General features: G+C 39.6%; 2 protein-coding genes and 2 long non-coding RNA genes across 25 annotated transcripts; 2 read left to right on the forward strand and 2 right to left on the reverse strand.

Moving 5' to 3' along the window:
- Positions 1–4944: 4944 nt before the first annotated feature.
- LOC133720185 (disease resistance protein RUN1-like) lies at positions 4945–27169 on the forward strand. 21 transcript variants are annotated; one of them, XM_062146384.1, is made up of 9 exons: positions 4945–5066; positions 5186–5727; positions 5834–8698; positions 9287–9681; positions 9867–9970; positions 20386–20613; positions 21092–21158; positions 26544–26706; positions 26847–27169. In XM_062146384.1, exons 2-4 carry the CDS (start codon positions 5222–5224, stop codon positions 9411–9413), a joined length of 3498 nt encoding a protein of 1165 aa, XP_062002368.1. In that variant the 5' UTR covers positions 4945–5066; positions 5186–5221; the 3' UTR covers positions 9414–9681; positions 9867–9970; positions 20386–20613; positions 21092–21158; positions 26544–26706; positions 26847–27169. The 21 variants fall into 21 exon arrangements, with proteins under 21 accessions (XP_062002368.1, XP_062002363.1, XP_062002362.1 ...); XM_062146379.1 differs by having other exon boundaries at positions 26629–26706; XM_062146378.1 differs by having other exon boundaries at positions 20386–20509.
- On the reverse strand, positions 10185–13915 carry LOC133720191 (uncharacterized). Of its 2 annotated transcripts, none has more exons than XR_009851731.1 (2): positions 12113–13915; positions 10185–10436 (listed from the first exon to the last, which is right to left on the reverse strand). It is a non-coding gene; the product is annotated as an uncharacterized LOC133720191 (long non-coding RNA). The 2 variants fall into 2 exon arrangements; XR_009851732.1 differs by lacking the exon at positions 10185–10436 and adding an exon at positions 11077–11437 and having other exon boundaries at positions 12113–12234.
- On the forward strand, positions 14995–15827 carry LOC133720190 (protein WUSCHEL-like). Its single transcript, XM_062146400.1, has 2 exons — positions 14995–15520; positions 15610–15827. The coding sequence occupies exons 1-2, from the start codon at positions 14995–14997 to the stop codon at positions 15825–15827; spliced, it is 744 nt and encodes a 247-aa protein (XP_062002384.1).
- On the reverse strand, positions 18331–20343 carry LOC133720192 (uncharacterized). Its single transcript, XR_009851733.1, has 2 exons — positions 19367–20343; positions 18331–18691 (listed from the first exon to the last, which is right to left on the reverse strand). It is a non-coding gene; the product is annotated as an uncharacterized LOC133720192 (long non-coding RNA).
- Positions 27170–27259: the final 90 nt, after the last annotated feature.

The following is a 27259-nucleotide window of genomic DNA, read 5'->3' on the forward strand; positions in this document are numbered from 1 at the left end:
CTCCCCCTTTCTCTTCTTGATAAAATCTTGGAGGGATGAGAAGGGATGGACTCTTTGAAGGAATGGGTTCAAGCTACAGAATGGTTGTTCCTGTACTTCACGTCCAGCTAATGGTGGTTACCAAGGCTAGAGGGGGTGCAGAGACTCAAGCTGATATTCGGTTCCTTCACTCTCTGCCCCTCCAGGAGATAATGGCGCGGCTCAACCCGGCGTTGGATTCCATAGCTGCTTCCACTTGAGAAAAGATTCAGAAGATATCGGAAGATTCCTATTTTGTATTCTTGCCACTTTTGGCTTTGTAATGAATGTACTGCTTTTGGCCGCAAAGCCACTTTATGAATATAATAATATTTTCTTATCCTGATATCCAAATATCCTTGAGAAGCCAATAATTGTGTCTCGCAAGGCCCCAAATATAGACCCCCATAGTTGTATATTGAAGATAATATGAACTTTTTAAAATATGCTCCGCATCAAAAAGAGCCTCGCGGCGAGGGTTTTGAGAAAATATGTATCTTTTGGATCCACTTGCTGGCTCCCAACTCAAAACTCTTAGCGCCAATAATTCCTTCTTTTCCGAGATTTAGGGCAACTTTAATCACGCTTTACTGACACTCAGTTTGACTCTTCTCTTCGACCGTCCATCCAAGGGTGGATATTTGCATGCCTATATCTTCCTCCACATTATAAACCCAAATTTCCAATCCCAAAATCATATCATCAACTCGAATATTTCTAACAGCAATTACTCATCATCATCACTCTTCAATTCTCGCATTCTCTCAATCCATCACCAATGGAACCACAAACCCAGGAACCAACCGAGGATGGAGGAAGCAACAAAGCAGCCGGGAGTAGTGCTAACATGCTTTGTAGGCGGAACAGGTGGAATCCCACTACAGATCAGATAAGAATCCTCAAGGAGCTTTTCTACAATAAGGGAGTTAGGTCCCCAACTATAGAGCAGATTCAGAGGATCTGTCTCCAGCTGAAATGGTACGGCAAGATCGAGTTCAAGAACGTCTATTTTTGGTTCGTGAACCAAAGGGCTCGGGAGAAGCGGAAGAAGAGGTCCACTTCGGATGTTCATGTGCCCATGCAAAGATCAGGGATTGTTGGTGATAACAATGGTACCAATTGGAAACCTGAGGATCAGTATATTAACTTAGAATCTTCTGCATCTGCTTCTGCTTCTTCAGCTAGTGTGATTGCTTTTAACGGGCAGATGGGGAACTATGGTGGTTATGGATCTATGAACATGGAGATTGAAACCCTTCCTCTGTTCCCCATGCATGGTGAGGACATCTTTGGTAACATGAAGACTACTTCCGATGGAGGTGGCGGTCACGGTGGTGGCTCTCACATTTCCCTTGAGCTCAGCCTTTCCTGCGAAGGCAAAGCTGGAAAAAGTTTCTGGAGCCGCTGACTCGGCTTAGTAGCTTTGCGAGTGTAGGAACACTTAGAATTGCCCCTTAAGAGTTGTATTAATGATTTTTTTTTTTTTTTTTTTTAATTTTAATAAGACATTGTGAATCAAGGTTTAGACATGCGGCCCAAGTATAGTCGTCTAGACACAAATTTTCTTTCAAATCCTTTGGGCAACCTTACTGAAATGGCCAGGTGGGGGAGGGCGAACAAGAGAGGCAAAATCCATTTTGGCATGAGCTACTCCCACATAGTGGTTTAGGCCCATTTGCACGCACTTCTGGATTCAAGAACCTGTCATGAACGTTGTCCCCTTTCTAGACACCATTTCACATAGGCTATACTTACTAAGATGAGAAAGGTCATAAGTGTGAAGACAGTTCAACAAGTGTTAATAAAAGCCGCCCTTAACCTTAAGGGACCTGAACTAGGCACCAATAAGGAGTTTAGGCCAATATTAACAAAAGAGACTTCACCTATTCCGTTATGATTCACAACCCCTTACCAAATTCAATTTTTTTTTTTTAATGAAAAGAAAACTAGAAACGAAAAAATTAACAGAAAATTAAAAGCAAAGAAAGAAAGAAGCTAGCAGCACCATGTTTGGCTAACCTCTAGAAGACCACGGGGGAGGCCATCTATGCTTCATTCCAAGCTCCGATGTATCAAAATTGGTAGGGTAAAAATCCCTCCTGTGAGAGCTTGTAGGAAAAGAACAAAGATACTTCTCGTTGAAGAATTTGGAGGAATTTGGCTCGTGAGAGGAGTCATCTTGCCCCCCAAGTATCTTTGTTGGTTGACGAGGCATGATCTTCAATTGTAATTTGGGAGATGACGGTGTCCCAAGATCGGCTTTGTCGCCAACTGTCGCCAACTTCTCTTGATCAAAGGGATGATCATGGGTCATATCTTGCCCCCCATGCATTTGATCAGTAGCCAAGTATTTGGCTTGATCAGTGGAGAAATCAGATATTTGTTCAGAGACAATTGTATTGTCAGAAGAACAATCTTGTTGATGACCTTTTCCATGCACAACCTCTGTGTAAGGTTGTCACTCACCAGTGAGACCCTTAGGTTGATTGCCACCTATAGGCAAGTTAGTCTCAGAAACGACCTCTTCGCGAGCAGGTTTTTGACGTCCCAATTCGCCTTGCTGCGAATTAGCCAAGCTGGAACCTTCCTCGCGTAAGGTTGTGAACTCAGATGTGATGTTCGCGGCATGTTGAGTGGTCTGTTTGTCGCTGCTCAAGAAATGCTTATAGAATTGTTCTCTAGCTTCTCGAGCGTTCTGCTCAATTTCTTGGTCCCAATCGCGAAACCTCTGCTTTGTTTTTGCGATCAAACTGGCCATGTCCCTGGCTCGCTTTTCTTTATGCCTCTCGACGTTGACCATGATGATCGCCAGCTGTTCCTCAATGCTTGCCCCCTCTGGGATGGGAATAGGCATAAACTCATCATTAATGGCAGTATCGCCAGTGGTGGCAACATTGACCATCTATTTACTTTAGGAATTTCTTTTGGTAAAGATTTTCCTCTGGCATCCCAATGATGGTGAACACAAAAAGACTCTGGTGTAGTCCCACCGGGTGTGCCAAAATGTTTGTTTTGAAGCCCGGTGGTTGAATGTCTTCAAGAGAAAAGAAATTCTAACCTTGTCCCACTGGGCGTGCCAAAATGTTTGTTTTGAAGCCCGGTGGTTGAATGTGCTTCAGGAGAAAAACTTCTACAGTAGATCCCACCGGGCGTGCCAAAATGTTTGTTTTGAAGCCCGGTGGTTGAATGTGCTTCAAAAAAAAAAAAATTTCTAACCTTGTCCCACTGGGCGTGCCAAAATGTTTGTTTTGAAGCCCGGTGGTTGAATGTCTTCAAGAAAAAAATTTTTTAACCTTGTCCCACTGGGCGTGCCAAAATGTTTGGCTCCAATTTTGCTGCAGCTGGTCAACAGTCTCTTTTCTTGCGTGGGCGTGCCAGCACCGTTCGGGTGCGGTCGTCGGGGGTGTCCCTTGACCTGACTTCTTTCAAGCGATTGTGGACGAGGAGAGCACCAACCTCGTCGCGGGATTCTTTGTGCCTTGTGGTAAGGACTTTGCCGTAGTTTCTTCTTGTTCACACAATCGATACTCAATATTGCAGATTGAGCAGAGTGAAATCACCGGAAAGTATTGAGATCTTGCTAAAGCGTGACTTTAGCTTGGCTGGGTTGCTAGGGCGTTACCCTTGCTTGGCTGGTTCTGTAACCGTTGTGGTCGCGGCACTACCGTCGGCTCCCGAGGAGACTAGGACCGAAGCACGTTGACAGAGGGTTTGGTGGCACTGAAAGTCGGCTTCTGAGAAGACTAGGACTAGGAGTGTGATCACCGGTAAGAGAAAGAGAAAGAGAGGGAGAGGAGTTGCTCTTAGAGAGGTTTGCTCTAGAGAGAACTTAGATCATCTTAGAGATGTTGTTGTTGAATGTGAATGTGTGTGTCTTACAATGAGAGGAGAAGGTGTTTATATAGGGAAGAAAAAGAAGAGTGAAATGATGAGTGGAAGAAAAATAATGAAAGTAGATCTAAGTTCACTTGTAAAATATGGAAAAGATAGAGAAAAGATGAAATGAAAGCAAAGCATGAAGGTGCAGCAACATGGAAGTGGTGATGATCTATTAAAGAGATTGTAGAAGAAAAATATATCCAAGGAAAAAGAGAAAAGCATCTAGCTTTCTTCATGTGGGTAGGAAACATGAACATGTGAATATTGAGCTGGTTTTAGGTCAGTTTCTGCCCCTTTATTCCTTCAATTATTTCTCCAACAAGACTTCATTATATGTCTTCGACTTCTTCATATGAAATGTTCCACTATGAGTGTAGATCATCCTGACAAATTTTCAGATTTTTATTCCATGTGGTTGGGCCGAAAATGCTGCTGGACCTCTTACAGGTCCAGTTTTCCAGTTTTGCTTCTGTAGAAAATTGGGCTGATTGTTTGAAGGCCTTCCACTCAAAAAAAGCTCTTGAACTCTTCATAAGAAATGATCCTTGGGCTGTCTAGAATGGATCTGGAAAGTTTCAGCACATTTCTATTTCATTTGGTTAGTCTGCCACCCCTCCTTCCTTGTCTAGCTCGGTTTTTCCTAGCCGAAGTAGGAAAATATGCTAAAGTTGACTTGTCATACTTCCATAGTAGGCTTTATTTAGCCTCTAAATATATATTTCGAGCTTGTCGACAATATATAGCTTGAGCCACTGATATTGGCTCAATTTCTCCAAGACGTGCCTTGTCAGGCCAAAATGTTCATTTTGGGTCCAAACAGTGAGTATTGAGAGTGAATTGACCAGTTAATTGGTCTTAAAATGAATTTGTTCTTATTACAATATCATGTGGTTGTGATAAAAACTCAAAAGAACGTAAAATGGTTTTTATAAAGAGAAAGAAAGCAGAGTCCTCCAAATCCAAGGTCAATGTATTTAGGTCAAGATGCCATTGGACCCAATAATAACCCCCAATTTTGTGTGGGTGTATATTGTCCTCCAATCACGTGATAAGTTGTATCTGATATTTCGATCATAAGTTGTATCCTCCAAAATCTTGGAGCTTCGAACAGCTCCTGCATTGAGGAGTACATCAACAACAGATCTTTTAAGTTTCAGCTTCCCTCTCTCGTAAGTAAACAATTCCAACTCTCTTTCTGTACGTACCATTATTTCCTTTGAGCAATTCCTACAACCTTCATCTCTTTTTGGTGATTAATTCTTGTGAATTTCTTCACTTTTGGTTTCAGCTTAATTTGCTTCTTCATTGTTGTTTTCTAGTATAAATGGCCTCGAGCTCCCAAACACTTCCTTCGTCATCAGCTCCTCAGTGGAAGCATGATGTGTTTCTCAGCTTCAGGGGTGAAGACACCCGGAAGGGTATTGTATCCTCTTTATACCATGAATTGAAAACCAGAGGAATACAAACATTCATGGATGACCAAGGGCTTCAGCAAGGGATGCCTATTTCTCCAAGTCTCCTAACAGCGATTGAGGAATCCAGGTGTGCAGTCGTTCTTCTATCCCCAAACTATGCTTCTTCTACATGGTGTTTGGATGAACTTGCAAAGATTCTTCAATGCTCTCAAGCCAACAAGACACTGCTTCTGCCAATTTTTTATAATGTCTCCCCCTCTCATGTGCGACATCAAAAGGGAAGTTTTGCAGAAGCCTTCACTAAGCATGAAGAGAGGTATAGGCAAGGCTATGATGATGCAGAGAAGGTGAACAAGTGGAGAGCTGCTTTAACACAAGTGGCCAATCTCTCTGGGTTGGGTTCAAACAAATTTGGGTAAGCATTTTGTAATAACTTAACAATTAAGAGTACTCGTACATTTGGATTTATTATTTGCCTCATTGCCTGATCATTAATTATGAGATCCTTCTTGATCTTGTAGGTCTGACAGAGAACTCATCCAACGCATTGTGGAACTTGTGCGCCGTGATGTAAGGCCTATCTCAATAATGTCGAGCAGCAATTTTGAAGCATTTGAATCAACAAGAAAAGCCATGAATGAGCTGATGGAAGCATTAGAAGATGATGAGGTCGCTGCCATTGGGGTCTATGGAATGGGAGGGGTTGGGAAGACAACCATGGTGAAACATGTCGGTGCACAAGCCCAAAAAATGGGGCTTTTTGATCGTGTGATTATGGCTGTTGTATCCCAAACCCCAGATACAAGAACTATTCAAGGCGCACTTGCGGATCTGCTGGGCTTGAAATTGGTGGAGGAGTCAGAAAGTGGACGAGGCGATAGATTGCAGACGGAGATACTTGGAAGAAATAAGATCCTTATAATCTTAGACGACATTTGGAATACACTTGACTTGTCAAGCATTGGAATTCCCAGCTACAACGAGCTTCAAATATGCAATTCCAAACTGCTATTCACCACAAGGAGATTGAATGTTTGCCATACCATGGAGAGCCAAGCAAAAATTCATCTCAATATCTTATCAGAAGAGGATGCTTGGAACTTGTTTTTGAAGAAGGCAAGAAGGTCTTTTCAAAAGTCTAGCCCTTTCTATGAAGTAGCCAGAAAGGTAGCTAGAGAATGTGCTGGTCTTCCAGTTGCATTGATTGCAGTTGCGAGGGCACTTGGAGATAAAGAGCTTGAAGACTGGAAAGAAGCAGCTCGACAACTTGAGATGTCTCAACCTGCCAACCTTGACGAGGAGAAAGATGTGTTCAAGTGCATTAAGTTGAGCTATGATTACCTTGACAGTGACGACGCCAAGTCTTGCTTCTTGCTTTGCTGCCTATTCCCAGAAGATTATGACATCCGTGTTGAAGACTTGATGAGCTATGGGTTCGGAACAGGGTTGTTTCGACATGTCAACAGCACAATCGAATATGCCAGAGTCAGAGCACATTCGGTTACTAGATACCTTAAAGCTTCTTGTCTGCTTTTGGATGGGACAAAAGAAGGATATGTAAGGATGCATGATGTCATTCGAGATACGGCCATATCCATTGCATTCTCTGTAGATAGCCACGCCTCTTTGGTGAAAACTAATTGTCATTTGAAAGATTGGTCGATGGATGCGGACGAAGGCTACTCAGCAATCTCACTAATCAAGAGCAACATTTGCAAGCTTCCCAACAAGTTGGTATGTTCAAAACTTCAGATTTTATTGCTACAAAAAAATGCTGATATAAGAGAGATCCCAATAACCTTTTTTCAAAGCCCCAATGATTTAAGGGTCTTAGATCTTAGCAACACTGGCATTTCATCACTGCCCCCATCATTCAGTCTCCTAACCAGACTCCAAGCTTTGCATTTAGATTATTGCAAGTCCATGATTGACATATCCATACTTGGAAAACTGAAAAAGCTTGAGATTCTTAGTATGAGACGCTGTTACTCTATTAAGAAATTTCCAAAAGAGATTGGAAATTTGACGAATTTAAGAATGTTGGACTTGACTGATACCCGTTTTGAGACAGTTCCCTCTCAAGTGATATCAAGGTTGTATAGATTGGAAGAACTGTACATGAGATGTTCTTTTGGCGAGTGGGGTTGTAAAGCTGCGGGAGGCTGCTTGTGTTTTCTTTGTAAGAATGCTAGCTTTGATGAGTTAATTGGCTTGTCAAGTTTAAACACTTTGCAGGTTGCCGTATGTGGTGCAGAACGCTTGCCTCAAAAAGTTGAGTTCAATCCAAATTGGGACAGGTTTTGTATAATTATCCAAAGATACGGCACGGACGATTTTGTCTTTTTTGACGATTACTTTTTTGACGAGGTCTTCCCACATCGTTATTCAAGAACATTGATCACGGCCGAAACCATGAATAACTTACCCGACTGGTTCATCAGTGTAGTGACAGAAAGAACAGATGATTTATGGTACAGAGGTCGCCATGGCTTAACTAACCTTCTCGAGGAACACGACCGTGGGAGATTACATGGACTCAAGTATTTGTGTATAGAATCTTCCGAATATGCCAAAGTGTTGTTGAACACAATAACATGGACTAGGGTGTCAAATGAACCTGTGTTTGAGAACTTGGAAGAGTTGGAAATCACCTGGTGTCTCTTGGAGGAGGTATGTGTCGGTGAATTACCACCTGGCTCTCTACGTAATCTTAAGAAATTGATGATGGATATCTGTGATTGGTTGGTGAAACCGCTTTTACCATCAAAGTTGTTGCACAGATTAGAGAGTCTGGAAGAACTATGTTGTTCTCGTATGCGGGCAATGAAATATGTGTTTGGATTTGAAGGGCATGAACCACAACACGTTGTCTTGACGAGGCTGAGAATGATTTCATTGAGATCCATGGACAGCTTAATAAACATATGGGATGGTCCTGCTCCATCTGGAATCTTCCAGAGTCTCAAAACCTTTTCCTTTGTTGATTGCCAGAAACTGGAATATCTCTTCACATCTGATGTAGCTCGATGTCTTTTGCAATTGGAAGACGTTTCGGTAGAGGATTGCGATAGCTTGGACAGAATAATTGAAGCGAGTGAGGAAATAGAGAGCAACAAGATCGTTCTTCCACAGTTGAAGAACTTGGTTTTAAAAGGTCTTCCAAAGCTCACAAGGCTGTCCAGTACAAGCAGCAGTACTATTGATATTGAAATCGAGTGCCCTACATTGGAACGCTTATGTGTCTCTGCGTGCCCCCAGTTATCAATCTCTGCTTCTGATTTCAACAGCAGCAACGAAGTCCAACTAGATTACCAGCATTATTGGGACACACTACGGAATAGGATGGACGACGTGAGTTACCGCTCACACTTTCCATCTTCGATGAGGTATGTCTCCATGTCATAAACTATATATATGTACGTATCAAAGGACATATTTAGTAGGAGGCCCATAAATCCGATTAGTTAATCCAGAATGATGAATTTATCGCTGTCAATTCTCATCTTTAAAGTGTTCGATTAGTCAATAAACTACTTGAAATGACAGCCAGGCTGCCAGGGTTGGCCTTCGTTGTTTAGAAAAGGTGTTTTGCTAATATAGAGCTTCTCTGCCAATCTTTGGGTTCAATGATCTACCCAGAAATTGTAACTAGCTTTTTCCTTTCTCATTAATAATTAATATGATATGATCACTCATTCTCTCATTTTAGTAGTCAACTGATGCCCGTAATAGATTTCTGCAAAAACATAAAACAGAAGACATTTCATGGAGACATTCATGCATGCATCTTGGTGAATTTGCTGTCCATTTACTGTAAGAAAACAAATTGCAGATAAATAGTAAGAAAACAAATTACAGATAAATAAGGTATACGTTATTCGGTTAATTTGTGATTCGCCGCATATACATTCAGATATATTATATTATTGGTTCATTTATCCAGTCTGATCTATAGCTTTCTTTCCAATTCTCAGAATGCGCTTATTATTGGCATCTCTGCAGTCAGCACTGATTCCGACCAAGAGGGCCCCAGTGACGTGGCCAGTTACATGTTTTGCCGTCATGGTCTTGTGTTTAATGGTATTTTGGCATGTGGGATGAGGCCTCCACTTACTTGCCATCAGCCATGGCATATTGCTTTTATAATAATTACCCTCTCCGCCCACTGCCGTTGCGTCTCCATGCTGCACCACCACATCTTCCAAAACCAGTGCACAATCGCCACCCTCTTCAAAACCCAAAGTCTGAGCAAAGCAAATTCGCTCAGCACGGATGGGTAATCATTCTCTCTATTTCAATTCGCAGGTAATGGGTAAAACCCAAATTGGCACCAAGTTTTCAAGACCTGCAGTCGTAGTAGTAATCGACGGTTAGTCACAGTCTGGTGTATGATCTTGATGTGCTGTTGGCTTTTTGCTTAATATAGTTTACATTATGGCCTGACCCAAAGTGTTGATTGTTAGTTTGTGTCTAGAATTATAGAGGTTGTATGTATTTGGAATTTTGAGAATTGCATATCATTGACTGTCTTGAAATGTTCTCTTCTGCCTGCAGTGATTACGGGGTGAAAGGTTTGATCGATTTTGACTTCTTGATCTTACTCTGAAGAAGAAGAAGAAGAAGAAGAAGAATCACCCTGATACGGAGAAAGTTTTGAGGTTAGTCACAGTCCAAGTTTGAGGCATATTTTTTATTTTTTTTCCCTTTGCTGCCTTTTGTGGATGCATATCATCTTCTTCGAAACCAAGCATCAATTCGTTGTGAATTGGATCCTTCTGCTGTAAATTCAGGATCTTTAAAAACCTGTTCCGGATTTGGAAATTGCTTGAGAATGCAAGTGTCACGCCCCGGATTTTGAATAACAAATTCAAATCCGAAACATGAATTAATACAACTCACATAAATACAACCTGAATTTTTTCTCAAAACAACCACACCTCACATCGCTCGATATTACATAAACCAAATCTCAAATTTGTTTATTACAGCACACTCTCACCAAATTATATTGTAAGGCTCAAATGAGCATAACTCACCTCACAATTACAATTGCTGTAAAACTAAAACAAATTCTCTAACCCGCACGATCACCGTCCTGATTCTCCTGACCTGCAGGATTACCCGCTACACCGTTTGAATAGTGTACCGGGATTGCAACAATACAAACCCGGTAAGCTTTTTGCAAAGCTCGTATGAGTAAATGAAAGGATTGCACGATTTAAAGTAACACAATCAACTCAAGCACATTTTAATTTTGTTTTGCATAAGAATTGAAGTGTACAACATCACTTCAAGCATCAATCAACTCACATCTCATCATGACTACTCAATAATAAACAACTTCTTACTCAATATATACTCACAGGCTTATGATTTATTTATATAAATCATCCCATGCAGTATATTATACTTACAGGCTTATGATTAATTATATTAATCACCCCATTCAGTATATCATACTTACAGGCTTATGATTAATTATATTAATCACCCCATTCAGTATGTCATGTCATACCCAAGGGCATATGATAACTCGTTTATCCCCCAAGCAGTATGACGGCAGACAGACTAGAGCTCTAACTGTATCGTAAAGTGTCACCTGGGCCAAGGTTCACCTTACGAATGACTGCTTTTCTCAATTCACTCGACTCCTCATTTAATTCATCTCAACGACTCAACTATCGCACTTTACTCAATTACCCATTATCATAGACAACACAACATCTAAGATAAATCACATATTCCAAGGGTAATGCTCAAAATATAACTCAGTAAATCACACCATCCAATATATATTCCACGTAAATATATATATACGTAGTCACCCACACAAGAGTGACCACTAATACCAACTATAGTTCACATGCAATAAAATCTAGAAATTCATTTTTATAGTTTAAATACATTTTACTTACCTATGGACCGTAGTCGATCAAGTCCATATAATTTAAAACAAATATTTATTTTAGTAAAACAATTTCCACAATTTCTCAATTAAATAAAATCACCGAATTTCGGTTCGTGAATGAACCATGTGCGATTTACTCACCTCGATATTCCCGCTGCGTCTTCAATTCAACACAATACACACCGAAATCGTTCACCCAAGGGAGACCGTCAATCACCTAATCACACATGACCTTAACTTAGCCAATAGCTCAAAAACATACTCAAACGACAATCCAACGGTCGGATCGAAATTAAATGATGATCCAACGGTCGGATCCTCACGGATCGCCTTTAGGATCACCCCCCAAAAATCATCACGAAGATCCAACGGTCAGATCTTCCTGAATCGTCCTTACTAACATCTTCACAAATTTATACAAAAATCCGACGGACGGATTCTCACGAATCGCCTCCCTAATCACCGTTTTGCATTTATACGAAGATCCAACGGTCGGATCTTCGCCCATGACCACACAAAGCCACTGGGACAGTCATAAGATCATCGTATCAAAACTACAAGTCCATCTGACGGTCCTAACTTCACATATCACAAATCTAACGATCGAAATCGATCGAAACTTAAAAATTCATAACTTCATCATACGATATCCAAAAATTATGAATTATATATGCAAACGATCGTATCGACACGTAGAACACAAAAATGGACAGAAACTGTCCTTGGGGTGTCCGGAGGTCGCCGGAAACCACCATCACAGTGGCGGCACCGCCACCCATCCAAAGTCAAAATTAGACAAAACTCCCAACATCAAAGTCCTTCAACTCAACTCCAATTTCACTTTTCATAACTACACCAAAGTCAGATTATAAGCCAAAAAGTAGAATTTTACCTCGCAAGTTTTGAAACCCGAAGAACCCTAGTTTCCCAATCTTCAAAATTCGATCACCCCGGATCAAATCGCTGCAAGCCTTCTTGGGGATAGCTTCTACTTCCTCTGGGCTAGAAAAGCCCTCAAAGAACTCGAGCTATAGTGGCCGGAGCTGGGAGAACCAAGGTGGCGAAGGAAGACGATTTCCAGCTCGGCTGTGCGGCTTCTCGGTCTTCTAGCGGCCACCACGATGGTTATCTCAAGTCGATGTCTTCTGGAAAGTTGTAGAAAACTTCACGGTGAGAAAAATTGCTTTTGGAATCAGGTCGATCGGAGGCCTGTAGAGGAAGATATGGCCAGACAAAGTAGAGCCCAGAAAAAGTGGGGAAGAGCGATTTCGTCTCCGACGAGGCTCTCTTCTCGACCTTGTAGAGCCTCATACAGCTCGTATTTCACTTCGATTTCTTCTACAAACTCGTAAAGGGGGTCGAGACCAGAAAAACCCACTTTGTTTCACATCAATCGGTGGCCGGATGAGGAAGAACGAAGGTGACGAAGGGAGGGGGTCGCGGCTGGGCTCGGGAGAGAAATGGGGAGAAATTTCTGGAGTTCCAGAAATTCTGTCCTCATTTGCAATATTCGGATTTTTTTTCATATTTATAGAAAATCCCAATTTTCAAATATTCGTAACTTATTCATACGAACTCCGAATATTACGTTCCATATGTCCACGAACTCGTATCGACGCGCTCTACAACTTTCATGAAGGAAGTTTTCCCAATTTCCCAATGTATAAAAAGTCAACTCCTTTGACCCCCCTAAAACGTTCAGTTTTCAAAATAAAATCGTTCGAACTAATTCCACACTCCTCTAAGCTTCGTACTCGTGTCCACGACCACGAAATCATTTCCAAAACGTCATCGGAAATTAACTTGAATTTTTCGGGTATTACAATCCACCCTCCTTAAAGAAATTTCGTCCCGAAATTTAAGCGCAAGTTAATTGCTCTCGATTACGGTTAACCTAACCATCGAATCTCCATCCTTTCCAAAGCTGTAGTAATCTACAAAGCCACAGCCCTTTGTATAAAAATACATTCCTAAGGCCACAAATTCTTTCATCACAAAAGTAAACTCACACAAAATCACCACATGGATCCTCACATAGATCTTCACATAGATCATCTCATAGATCATCACATAGATCTTCACATAGATCATCATCCTGTACTGGCATACAAGCACAGTAAACATTCTCACAAAGCGTTTCGCTACTCAATTAGCATCACGGTAAATCTCTATAGTAAAACTTAAGCATGCACTATTCTACACAACAATAGAGATGCATCACTCAAAACAAATCATCCCCAAAAGCATGCCAATAAAATCTGACACCCAGTGATGATGACTTGGGCTTGCTCAATCCTTGGGCTAAGCATCAGGGCTGGCCAATTGGGCCGAAGAAACCGAACCATCCACATTTCGAACCGGCCCGAACCAATTTGGGTTTAACATTTGGGCCTACCATTTGGGCCGAACAATTGGGCTTAACATTTGGGCCTACCATTCGGGCCGAACAATTGGGCTTACTATTTGTGCCTACCAATCGGCCGAACAATTGGGCTTACTATTTGGGCCTACAAATCGGCCGAACAATTGGGCTTACTATTTGGGCCTACCAATCGGCCGAACCAAACGCATTTTGAATAGGCCCAACCAAATTTGGGCTTACTATTCGGGCCTACTATTCGGCCCACAACTTTTTAGCTCGGCTACGGTATGAAATTGTACATACCGTATATACGTATACATACCGTACAGACCGTATATACGTATGCATACCATACAACTGTATATACTTATGCATACCGTACAGACCGTATATACTTATGTATACCGTACATACCGTATATACTTATGTATACCGTACATACCGTATATACGTCCGTATATCAAGCATATACGAGATCCAAAAATATTTGTAAGAGGTAAGGTTCGAACTCCCGACCTCGAACACGAAGGTTTTGCTCCCAACCACTGAAGCAAGAGCTGCCTTCATTAATATATGCTCACGTGTTATATTTATTATGTCATAAGTGACATAAATAAAATAACGGGGAAGACAAGGTTCGAAACCTCAACCTGCCGCACGAAACCTTTGTCCCCCAACCACTGGAGCACAAGCTGTGCTTAATATAATGTGTACAAATGTTATACTTATTATGTCATAAGCGAACATAATAAAAATAAACGAGAGGCAAGGTTCGAACCTCTGACCTCTTGTACAAGAGCCTTGCTCTTCAACCACTAGAGCACCAGCTGCTCTCGTTACTATCCATGCAACTTCTTTCATTTATTCTATCATAAGCGATAGAATAACAACAAACTGTCGGTACACTCCACGTGCCACGACACGTCTCTTCCGTGATTTACGGAAATCAAATCACTTTCTGCTAAAGCTGTCTGCCACAGCGTCTCGAGGTTCGGCCTGTCCCCTTACACGCTCAACACGCGCCAACAGCTTTTCCGGGTTTCGGGGCGACTTTAATCCAACGCGTAGAATGAATCACAGGAATCGTCCATCCAACGGTGGAGATCTGCTCACCTCGCTCTATAAATAGGTGCATTCTGGAGAAAAACTGTTCACACCAAAGAAAAGAAATTTTCCCCAGCCATTCTCTCTCAAACTCTTCAGCCTTCCTCTCGAAACTCAAATCCTTTCTTCATCAATTTCAATCCTTCTCCTCCCGATCTTCTCTTCCATCTGGTAGATTCAATCTCTTCTTTTCTCTGAACTTTCAGATCTCCAACCCACCATCATCATCCTTAATCCCTTTAACAACAACTCCTTCAAACACCCGACAACTTTACTCTTCGATCTTCACATCCCCTCAACCCATCACCATGGAACCACGAACTCTGCAACTGATGGAGCTACAAACCCAGCAACAAATCGAGGATGGAGGAAACAACCAAGCAGCCGGGAGTAGTGCCAACACAGATTTCTGGCGAAGCCGTGCCAGGTGGGTTCCTACTCCAGATCAAATAAGGATCCTCAGGGATCTTTACTACGACAAGGGAGTTAAGACCCCAACTACAGAGCAGATTCACGAGATCTGTCTCCAGCTGCAACAGTATGGACAGGTTGAGGGCAAGAACATTTATTTTTGGTTCCAGAATGTCAGGGCTCGAGAGAAGCAGATGAAGAGGTGCAATCAGGCTGCTCAAGTGCCCATGGGAACTAGTTCTCCTGGTACTGGTGGATCCATTGATCTCAATTTTGGGTCCACTGGTTCTACTGGTGCTGGTGGATCCATCGACATCAATTTTGGGCCAGCTGGTGGATCCATTGACATCAATTTTGGGTCCACTAGTTCTACTGGTGCTGGTGGATCCATTGATCTCAATTTTGGTTCCACTGCTTCTACTGGTAATGAAGGATTTATTTACTTAAATTTTGTTTCATAATCTTCCTCACCCTTCAATACTAATACCAGTACAACTCTTTTGGCACAACAGGAGGACAATCTTCCATGGAACAACGAGGAGGAGTTCGCCAGGAGTTTGAAACTCTTCCTCTGTTCCCCGTGCACGGCGAGGACGTCTATGGTAACCCGAAGACTACTTCCGAGGAAGGTAGCGCATATGATTACTATTTCGGTGGCGCAGGCGGTTACAACCGTGGATCTCCAGTTTCTCTTGAGCTCAGCCTCAACCCATCCGGAGCTACTGATTAGGCTTAGTATAGCGTAGTTCCAATTTCCTTTTTGTAATATTAAATCAATAAGATGGTGTGCATGTTCTCTTTTCTTTTTGTTTAACCAACAACAACACCAAGGATCGAACCTTGGTCACCCAATACTATTTTCAAAACCATAAACAACTCTACTGCACACATCTTTCATAATGATGCAATAAAAACAATCACTCAAAAAGAATCCAACAATCAATTAAGTCGCATCGAGGTCTAGCTAGTATCCTCTGAGTCAAACCAAACACAAACAATTTCATCGATAGGATTAGGGATTTATAAAGCTAAACACATCCTGAGTTAGCTAGGAAAAACCCACGTCTTTAGAGTTACTCTTACAAATCTTATAAAATCTCAACCATTTCCTCTATTAATTGCTCCATTAAACTTACCACAATTCATACCCTATGAATTTACGATTTAGAAACCGAATCAAACTCCATATCGCATAGTAATTCACTTGAACCACTATGGATACCCAACAATGTCACTACAATCAATACCCAAAATTGCACTTAACCATTTCTCCTAAAATCCATCACCACAGAAACACACCCTCATCTAATAACATTTACAGAGAGTTGACTCTAAATCTCCCCATTATTTACCGACCAAGATCAAACTCCATTTCAAAACTTTAAGTGTCCCGCCTACTTAAACTTAAAACACAAACAACCTCAAATTCACTTCAGTCCAACTCCATACTACGATCCAAAACTTAAGAAAACTAGTTCACAAAATCAATTTCCTTCACTTAAATAAAACTATGTCCACAAGTCATAGTCAGGTCAACAGACCAAGGTGTCCAAACGGAGAATTTCCAATCCAGTTGTCTTTGTGAAACGCAAAATATCAATCAAAATGATGCTCGCAACATCAACCACGTATACAAAACATGTTCCTCGGATCTCGATTTAAATTTAGAAATACTAAAACTACCACTAGTCCCACTTCAAATAGCCCTTAAGATTTTAGGTACTCGGAGAGAACTCAAATATATAGTCGTTCGTCTCAATCACTCAAACACGAGATCAAACTCCGTTCTCGCACCTCAAACTCTGCTCAACAACTTACAAGCACATGGAAGAATTAACCACAATAATTTCTTCCCTAACCGCAACACTACTCACAACTCCACATGAGTCTAGAATCTATTCAGATGCATCTGTATGTCCAACTTAAGAAGGCAAAATTACTATCAATTAATACTCGTATCCACATCAGATACGAGCATAGGTCCACACCATGCCTTCAACCAAACACTTCTACATACAAAAGGAAACTCATTTCCATAAACAATCCTCATTGACTCATCAGAGTTAAATCCGGAGGTTTCCATTCCTCAAAGATTACAACCTGCGGAAACTAAACTTATTCTAATACGAACTTAGAAGACAACTCTACCGTCCTACTGACATACACGCTGTCTAGACCCCATACTAAGACATACCCAATGATTATACCAGTACCGAAGAGTATACGATGGGGATCCGCTGCAGACGGGCCATCACTCGGGGAGTACTGATTATCACCAAATATGTACCTTACGCTCTGATACCAAACTGTCACGCCCCGGATTTTGAATAACAAATTCAAATCCGAAACATGAATTAATACAACTCACATAAATACAACCTGAATTTTTTCTCAAAACAACCACACCTCACATCGCTCGATATTACATAAACCAAATCTCAAATTTGTTTATTACAGCACACTCTCACCAAATTATATTGTAAGGCTCAAATGAGCATAACTCACCTCACAATTACAATTGCTGTAAAACTAAAACAAATTCTCTAACCCGCACGATCACCGTCCTGATTCTCCTGACCTGCAGGATTACCCGCTACACCGTTTGAATAGTGTACCGGGATTGCAACAATACAAACCCGGTAAGCTTTTTGCAAAGCTCGTATGAGTAAATGAAAGGATTGCACGATTTAAAGTAACACAATCAACTCAAGCACATTTTAATTTTGTTTTGCATAAGAATTGAAGTGTACAACATCACTTCAAGCATCAATCAACTCACATCTCATCATGACTACTCAATAATAAACAACTTCTTACTCAATATATACTCACAGGCTTATGATTTATTTATATAAATCATCCCATGCAGTATATTATACTTACAGGCTTATGATTAATTATATTAATCACCCCATTCAGTATATCATACTTACAGGCTTATGATTAATTATATTAATCACCCCATTCAGTATGTCATGTCATACCCAAGGGCATATGATAACTCGTTTATCCCCCAAGCAGTATGACGGCAGACAGACTAGAGCTCTAACTGTATCGTAAAGTGTCACCTGGGCCAAGGTTCACCTTACGAATGACTGCTTTTCTCAATTCACTCGACTCCTCATTTAATTCATCTCAACGACTCAACTATCGCACTTTACTCAATTACCCATTATCATAGACAACACAACATCTAAGATAAATCACATATTCCAAGGGTAATGCTCAAAATATAACTCAGTAAATCACACCATCCAATATATATTCCACGTAAATATATATATACGTAGTCACCCACACAAGAGTGACCACTAATACCAACTATAGTTCACATGCAATAAAATCTAGAAATTCATTTTTATAGTTTAAATACATTTTACTTACCTATGGACCGTAGTCGATCAAGTCCATATAATTTAAAACAAATATTTATTTTAGTAAAACAATTTCCACAATTTCTCAATTAAATAAAATCACCGAATTTCGGTTCGTGAATGAACCATGTGCGATTTACTCACCTCGATATTCCCGCTGCGTCTTCAATTCAACACAATACACACCGAAATCGTTCACCCAAGGGAGACCGTCAATCACCTAATCACACATGACCTTAACTTAGCCAATAGCTCAAAAACATACTCAAACGACAATCCAACGGTCGGATCGAAATTAAATGATGATCCAACGGTCGGATCCTCACGGATCGCCTTTAGGATCACCCCCCAAAAATCATCACGAAGATCCAACGGTCAGATCTTCCTGAATCGTCCTTACTAACATCTTCACAAATTTATACAAAAATCCGACGGACGGATTCTCACGAATCGCCTCCCTAATCACCGTTTTGCATTTATACGAAGATCCAACGGTCGGATCTTCGCCCATGACCACACAAAGCCACTGGGACAGTCATAAGATCATCGTATCAAAACTACAAGTCCATCTGACGGTCCTAACTTCACATATCACAAATCTAACGATCGAAATCGATCGAAACTTAAAAATTCATAACTTCATCATACGATATCCAAAAATTATGAATTATATATGCAAACGATCGTATCGACACGTAGAACACAAAAATGGACAGAAACTGTCCTTGGGGTGTCCGGAGGTCGCCGGAAACCACCATCACAGTGGCGGCACCGCCACCCATCCAAAGTCAAAATTAGACAAAACTCCCAACATCAAAGTCCTTCAACTCAACTCCAATTTCACTTTTCATAACTACACCAAAGTCAGATTATAAGCCAAAAAGTAGAATTTTACCTCGCAAGTTTTGAAACCCGAAGAACCCTAGTTTCCCAATCTTCAAAATTCGATCACCCCGGATCAAATCGCTGCAAGCCTTCTTGGGGATAGCTTCTACTTCCTCTGGGCTAGAAAAGCCCTCAAAGAACTCGAGCTATAGTGGCCGGAGCTGGGAGAACCAAGGTGGCGAAGGAAGACGATTTCCAGCTCGGCTGTGCGGCTTCTCGGTCTTCTAGCGGCCACCACGATGGTTATCTCAAGTCGATGTCTTCTGGAAAGTTGTAGAAAACTTCACGGTGAGAAAAATTGCTTTTGGAATCAGGTCGATCGGAGGCCTGTAGAGGAAGATATGGCCAGACAAAGTAGAGCCCAGAAAAAGTGGGGAAGAGCGATTTCGTCTCCGACGAGGCTCTCTTCTCGACCTTGTAGAGCCTCATACAGCTCGTATTTCACTTCGATTTCTTCTACAAACTCGTAAAGGGGGTCGAGACCAGAAAAACCCACTTTGTTTCACATCAATCGGTGGCCGGATGAGGAAGAACGAAGGTGACGAAGGGAGGGGGTCGCGGCTGGGCTCGGGAGAGAAATGGGGAGAAATTTCTGGAGTTCCAGAAATTCTGTCCTCATTTGCAATATTCGGATTTTTTTTCATATTTATAGAAAATCCCAATTTTCAAATATTCGTAACTTATTCATACGAACTCCGAATATTACGTTCCATATGTCCACGAACTCGTATCGACGCGCTCTACAACTTTCATGAAGGAAGTTTTCCCAATTTCCCAATGTATAAAAAGTCAACTCCTTTGACCCCCCTAAAACGTTCAGTTTTCAAAATAAAATCGTTCGAACTAATTCCACACTCCTCTAAGCTTCGTACTCGTGTCCACGACCACGAAATCATTTCCAAAACGTCATCGGAAATTAACTTGAATTTTTCGGGTATTACAGCAAGACTGGACCTGTCTATGGTTTCTTACGAGTATATTCTGGGTTGGTTGTTAGCTTCTAATATATGAAATTACTTGTGCTCGCAGGTGACTGTTTGTGGCTGCAGGTGCTAAATCAGAAAAGTGCTACTTCACCAAATCTCCCTGCTGTTTCTTCACTACTGCTTCTAAGGTTGCTTTGGAGTGTTAACCTTTCTTGGTGTTTTGATTGGTATTCCTTTTTCACCAAATTTGCGTATTCTGTCTGTGAAAATGGCTTGATCTCAAATTGGGTTTTTGTGGCTTGTGCACTATTGCAGTGATATTGATATTAAGGTTTGTAATTTCTTGCGGAAACTTACAAACCCATGTTTAGTTTTTTACTTTGGAATCAGTTTGAATAGAAAAACATATGTATTTTTTCTCACCTTGAAAATTGAAGATCATGTACCTTACTTTTATCTCAAAACTTTTTTTTTTTCCTCTTTTATGTTCTGTATTTTGAAACCATTGCTATGTCTGTTAGAAAAGTTTCATGCATTGTGCAACTTTCAGCGCGCACGATTAACTGAGAGACTATCCCACTTGTAGGACCAAACTATTTTATATAAGAAAGCTAAAGTTTTTGTACAACTCTAGTTACTGGTTGTTATTACCATATTTTCGTTAATTGGTTGGAGAAATTTTTGAATTCAAATATGCAAATTCAATGTATTGGTAGCTACTGAAAAAAAATGTCACCAATCTGTCCACTGGTTTATCTGTGAGCTATTAAATTGAAATGAACTTGAAACCTTTTCCTGTGTACCTGCAGGAGCAGTATGGGTATTACTGAAGCATTGCAATTGCAGGTCCAAAAGCGGCTTCATGAACAACTTGAGGTATGCAGTTGGAAGCCATGTACTGTCTTTATGCCTCTGAGCTGGTTGTTGGTTGGGATCTGTTTACAAGATTTTGTAGAGATTCAGAATATATAGAAATTTTATATGCCAGAGTTTTAGTCCTGAGAATAACTAATGATTTCTTCTGATTTGCTTCTTCTTCTTCTATACAAACTACATGCTGCTATTATGACTTGCATATTTCCAGATAGAGTTTTGCTTTACAGTTACAGAGTTTGGTTATGATGTGATACTTACACGTCAAAACAATCTCTGTTATTTTGGTCTTTGTAGTAGGCAGATGGATGAAAAGGTTTATAAAGTTGAGGTGACTGCTCATGAGTGATAATGAGCTTTGCTGAATGAAATCAAGCCTTAGTAGGTTTAGATCAAGCAGCTTTGGAATTTGAAGCCACCAACTGTGGGGTTTATGAGTCAAAAGTAGTAAAGTTGGGCGGTTGAGTTGATGAGCCAATGAATTGTATTTCATCGAGTTCTGGGGTATATTTATAACTATGTAGGCCTATATACAGCTTTGATCCCATTCTCCATCGCCCAATCTTTCTCTTGGTTCTTATGGGCTCTTCTTCACTTTATTATGCAACCTAACAATTGATAGGAGCATAAAATGCGACGTTTATAATGTTTAAACTCTATATTTTGCTAAGTTATTTCATTTATCTTGATCAATTTAACTTAGTTAGTGTTTTACAGGTAAAATGGAGTCTCAAGGTCCAAAAATGGCTGAGGAGAGCATAAAGGGCGCCAAAATAATCAAGAAATGAAGAAATGGAGTTCTACTCATACTAGGAGACCTGTGGAAGCCAGGAGAAGTCTATGGAACGTCCATGAAGCATCTAGAAGTCTCAAGAAGATCACAAATCCATTACAGATTCGGAAAACTGTCAGTGCAGATCAGTCAACTTCAACGGAGTGTCAAAAATCGCTCAGAGCTCAGAAAATTATGATCTTTATATGGTTGGAAAGCTACGGATGTCTAGTTTCCAGAACTTTTTACAGCTCGTCGATATCTATTTTCTAGAAGAAGTTATGATCATTTTAGTGCACTGAGGTCAAGTCTGCCGGAAATCTGTTTTGTGTCAAAGGAGTTCTAACTCAATTTTGTTTCTTCATCTTCTATCTTAGTTTGTTTTCAAACTTGAGTACCATTTGGACAGAACATTTAGACTGTTATAGTATAAGTATATTATAGTATAAATATCTATATCTTGTAATAGGTACTTGAGTGTATAGATAAGTACTTGAGTGTGTAAATATAGGTATGAAGACTTGTGTGACATAAAGTATATGGGGAAGCAACAAGCATGGCAGCTAAGCAACAAGCTTGGCAGCTCTCATAATTGCAGCAACCATGTGGAGTTGCAGCTATGATCATTGAAGCCATTATAATGGACTTCTTACCATTGCATTCACACTACAATGTATTTCTATAAATACCCTATTTTGTGAGAAGAAAATATATCTCTTCCTTCATCCATCTCATCTTCTTTGTCTCTCCATCTCCTCTCCATTTTCTTTCCATTCTCTAGTCTTCTAGTTCTTCATTTTCAAGCAAAGAGGAGAAGAAGAAGAAGCCATGCAATACATCAATTTCCTAGCCGCCATCCACCCTTGTGTCGTCCCTAGAAGATTGCTTGCTTTCAAGGATCTTCAAGTTCTTCGTCTCAAGGCTTTATCATTCATCTTTCAAGGTGTATTATATCCTTTCTCTTGTTTTCTTTGTGTTGATTTTGTAAGACTATGAATTCTAGTTAACAAATAATGTTAAGGGCAAAGTTTAAAGCCCGTTTCTATGTTTTGAAATAAAGTTGTGATTTCTATATGTTGATTTATATGTTACTTATGTGAGATTGATCAATTGATTTTGTTTTATGGAAAATTTTTATATGTTTTTGTTCTTTGGTGCGCAACTTAGAATGATTGCATATAATTGGAGCTAGTAATTAGGTTCATGCTTTGTGACCCTAATTCGAATAAGTAGTCAAGGCTTTGGACAAAAGTCGAAATCAATTGGTTTGTGTTATTGAATAGACATGCTTTGTGTACTAGGATTAATACAATTATTGACTAAACTTTCACTTGCTCTTAATGATTTGAAACTTGAGTTTGCATGGTTGCTTTGATTGTGTGAAACCTGTTTTCAAAATATATTGGTTAGGTGCTTTGCTTGATCAATTGTGTAAAGGGAAGTAAAATAAGGGACATTGGTTGCTTTGATCTTTGTTTCTTGGTTGATATATTCTCGTCTCATAGATAACCAACTATTAGAATTGTAACCGGATTTCTTGCATATAGATGTAGTTTTGATCTTTGTTCCTTACATTCCACCCTTGTAAATGTGTTTTTACATTCTCTTTATTTTATTTAATTTTAAATCCGATTCCATAATCATAAACCCCCCCTTATTTGTGTTCACTTGTATATATTTTCTTTTCTTTCTATTCTTTTTGTAAATAATACTTTATTATTTTAATTCTTTATTTGTTTACACAATTACAGGTGTACCCTCATTCCCCGGATAGAACGATCCCTACTTTCCATATACTAACATTTGACAACAGGGTTAAATTGCGTGCTACTTTGAGCGTGTCAATTTTTGGCGCCGTTGCCGGGGATTTGAAAAATCACTTGTTAAATCGTGTCAACAATTTGGAACAAGCTGACTTAAATCTTCAGCTGAGATGATCCTCTTGTTATTACTTTTATATTTCCAGTCCTAAACAAACCCAAAATGAATGTTATTCAAGTGATGCAAACCTGTCATAGTCAAATGATGATGTTATTCATGAACGCTGATAGGAGCATAAAATGCGACGTTTATAATGTTTAAACCCTATATTTTGCTAAGTTATTTCCTTTATCTTGATCAATTTAACTTAGTTAGTGTTTTACAGGTAAAATGGAGTCTCAAGGTCCAAAAATGGCTGAGGAGAGCATAAAGGGCGCCAAAATAATCAAGAAATGAAGAAATGGAGTTCTACTCATACTAGGAGACCTGTGGAAGCCAGGAGAAGTCTATGGAACGTCCATGAAGCATCTAGAAGTCTCAAGAAGATCACAAATCCATTACAGATTCGGAAAACTGTCAGTGCAGATCAGTCAACTTCAACGGAGTGTCAAAAATCGCTCAGAGCTCAGAAAATTATGATCTTTATATGGTTGGAAAGCTACGGATGTCTAGTTTCCAGAACTTTTTACAGCTTGTCGATATCTATTTTCTAGAAGAAGTTATGATCATTTTAGTGTACTGAGGTCAAGTCTGCCGGAAATCTGTTTTGTGTCAAAGGAGTTCTAACTCAATTTTGTTTCTTCATCTTCTATCTTGGTTTGTTTTCAAACTTGAGTACCATTTGGACAGAACATTTAGACTGTTATAGTATAAGTATATTATAGTATAAATATCTATATCTTGTAATAGGTACTTGAGTGTATAGATAAGTACTTGAGTGTGTAAATATAGGTATGAAGAATTGTGTGGAATAAAGTATATGGGGAAGCAACAAGCATGGCAGCTAAGCAACAAGCATGGCAGCTCTCATAATTGCAGCAACCATGTGGAGTTGCAGCTATGATCATTGAAGCCATTATAATGGACTTCTTACCATTGCATTCACACTACAATGTATTTCTATAAATACCCTATTTTGTGAGAAAAATAAACATCTCTTCCTTCATCCATCTCATCTTCTTTGTCTCTCCATCTCCTCTCCATTTTCTTTCCATTCTCTAGTCTTCTAGTTCTGCATTTTCAAGCAAAGAGGAGAAGAAGAAGAAGCCATGCAATACATCAAATTCCTAGCCGCCATCCACCCTTGTGTCGTCCCTAGAAGATTGCTTGCTTTCAAGGATCTTCAAGTTCTTCGTCTCAAGGCTTTATCATTCATCTTTCAAGGTGTATTATATCCTTTCTCTTGTTTTCTTTGTTTGATTTTGTAAGACTATGAATTCTAGTTAACAAATAATGTTAAGGGCAAAGTTTAAAGCCCGTTTATATGTTTTGAAATAAAGTTGTGATTTCTATATGTTGATTTATATGTTACTTATGTGAGATTGATCAATTGATTTTGTTTTATGGAAAACTTTTATATGTTTTTGTTCTTTGGTGCGCAACTTAGAATGATTGCATATAATTGGAGCTAGTAATTAGGTTCATGCTTTGTGACCCTAATTCGAATAAGTAGTAAAGGCTTTGGACAAAAGTCGAAATCAATTGGTTTGTGTTATTGAATAGACATGCTTTGTGTACTAGGATTAATACAATTATTGACTAAACTTTCACTTGCTCTTAATGATTTGAAACTTGAGTTTGCATGGTTGCTTTGATTGTGTGAAACCTGTTTTCAAAATATATTGGTTAGGTGCTTTGCTTGATCAATTGTGTAAAGGGAAGTAAAATAAGGGACATTGGTTGCTTTGATCTTTGTTTCTTGGTTGATATATTCTCGTCTCATAGATAACCAACTATTAGAATTGTAACCGGATTTCTTGCATATAGATGTAGTTTTGATCTTTGTTCCTTACGTTCCACCCTTGTAAATGTGTTTTTACATTCTCTTTATTTAATTTAATTTTAAATCCGATTCTATAATCATAAACCCCCCCTTATTTGTGTTCACTTGTATATATTTTCTTTTCTTTCTATTCTTTTTGTAAATATTATACTTTGTTTTAATTTTAATTCTTTATTTGTTTGACAATGACAGGTGTACCCTCAATCCCCGGAATAGAACGATCCCTATTTACCATATACTAACGATGACATTTTACAGGGTTAAATTGCGTGCTACTTTGAGCGTGTCAAATGACAAAACCATCGTCTTCAGTTGATGAGCCTTTTTTTGTTCTGTTTTTCTTCTTGGCTAGGCAAATAGTTTATTGCACATACTTTGTAGTACCATTTGTCTGTTTTCAGTTCTTTGCTTTCTGTTCAGCGCACTTCTATGTTGGTTTTGATAAGACCAGCTTTTAAATAGTTTTAACAGATTAGTGCAGAAAAAATACACTACAAAGACCATCTCTTGTTCGAGCCACTTAGAAAAGTGATGATCATCTCCATTTAGATATGCAGCTGGAAACATTGATGCATGTTTTCTCTTCGTTACAGAATTTCATTCTAGATTAATTGTTAGCTAGGTGCATGGGAATACTCGTAAAATAACACAAGAAAAGAACTAAGAATAGGTATTCCACCTAAGAAGCTAGTCAATACATGCATCTAAGCTTGTTACAAATTTTGTCTGATTATCTAAGCTTATATCTCATGCACATTCATTGAGAATTTGCAATTGCTACAGGCAGACATTCCTATTAAAATAACTTGTTACCTTTTCTCTTACTGCTAATATAGTCTCTGCTTTGTTGAAGGATTGGTTGGTATATCTGTTGTCATTTATTGCAAGGTCATTGCACACAAGTGACACTAACTAATATACTGGTGGTTGATTCACAGCGTGACCATTTTTTTTTCTGGGATAGATTGGAGTGCAAGGTCAAACAAAATAGTTACTTCATCTCATGATTGGAACTTGTGAGTACCTAAATTGAGATATTTTTATTCTGTGATGATTTTAAATTGACATGGTATCTGCTCGCTCTCTCTCTCTCTCTCTCATATGATTTTAAATTGACTATATTGACACTCTTATTTGTCTTTGTATCATTTGGAAGGAGAAGATTTCCTTGTACCTCCCTTGAAGAGGAAAAAAGTTCGCATCGAATGAATCTCTGATCCATATGAGAGGGAAAAGAGGAAGACTGGCATTGAAAGCCATCTTTTGTTTTTTGTTTTTGTTTTTGGCATTGGAGGAATCTGGATGTTAAAACACATTGTAAAGAGAGGGCATGGTGACCAAATCCAGAGCTCTTGTCATCACTGAAGTAGAAATGAAAGTGGTAGTTTTTCAGATTTGATGGGAATGTTAAACACGCAAGGTGTCCAAATTCAGCATCAAGTTGTCAATATGATTGAAGCCTAGTCCCCGTTTGTCTAATATTCAGTATATATAGACGCTTTAATCTGGTCATATCAACTACTTACACTAACTTTGAAGTTGGGATAAGCAAAATAATTAAAACAGCCA

This window comes from Rosa rugosa, chromosome 7 (genome assembly GCF_958449725.1).
Source record: "Rosa rugosa chromosome 7, drRosRugo1.1, whole genome shotgun sequence".
Taxonomy (NCBI): domain Eukaryota; kingdom Viridiplantae; phylum Streptophyta; class Magnoliopsida; order Rosales; family Rosaceae; genus Rosa; species Rosa rugosa.

What these genes read in the sequence shown, in the direction of transcription:
- LOC133720185 (XM_062146384.1), top strand. Translation starts at nt 5,222, where the DNA reads ATGGCCTCGAGCTCCCAAACACTTCCTTCGTCATCAGCTCCTCAGTGG. An exon ending in TTGGGTTCAAACAAATTTGG is followed by an intron (nt 5,728 to 5,833) that starts GTAAGCATTTTG and finishes TTGATCTTGTAG; the next exon opens with GTCTGACAGAGAACTCATCC. An exon ending in CACTTTCCATCTTCGATGAG is followed by an intron (nt 8,699 to 9,286) that starts GTATGTCTCCAT and finishes TCCAATTCTCAG; the next exon opens with AATGCGCTTATTATTGGCAT.
- LOC133720190 (XM_062146400.1), top strand. Translation starts at nt 14,995, where the DNA reads ATGGAACCACGAACTCTGCAACTGATGGAGCTACAAACCCAGCAACAA. An exon ending in TGGTTCCACTGCTTCTACTG is followed by an intron (nt 15,521 to 15,609) that starts GTAATGAAGGAT and finishes TTGGCACAACAG; the next exon opens with GAGGACAATCTTCCATGGAA.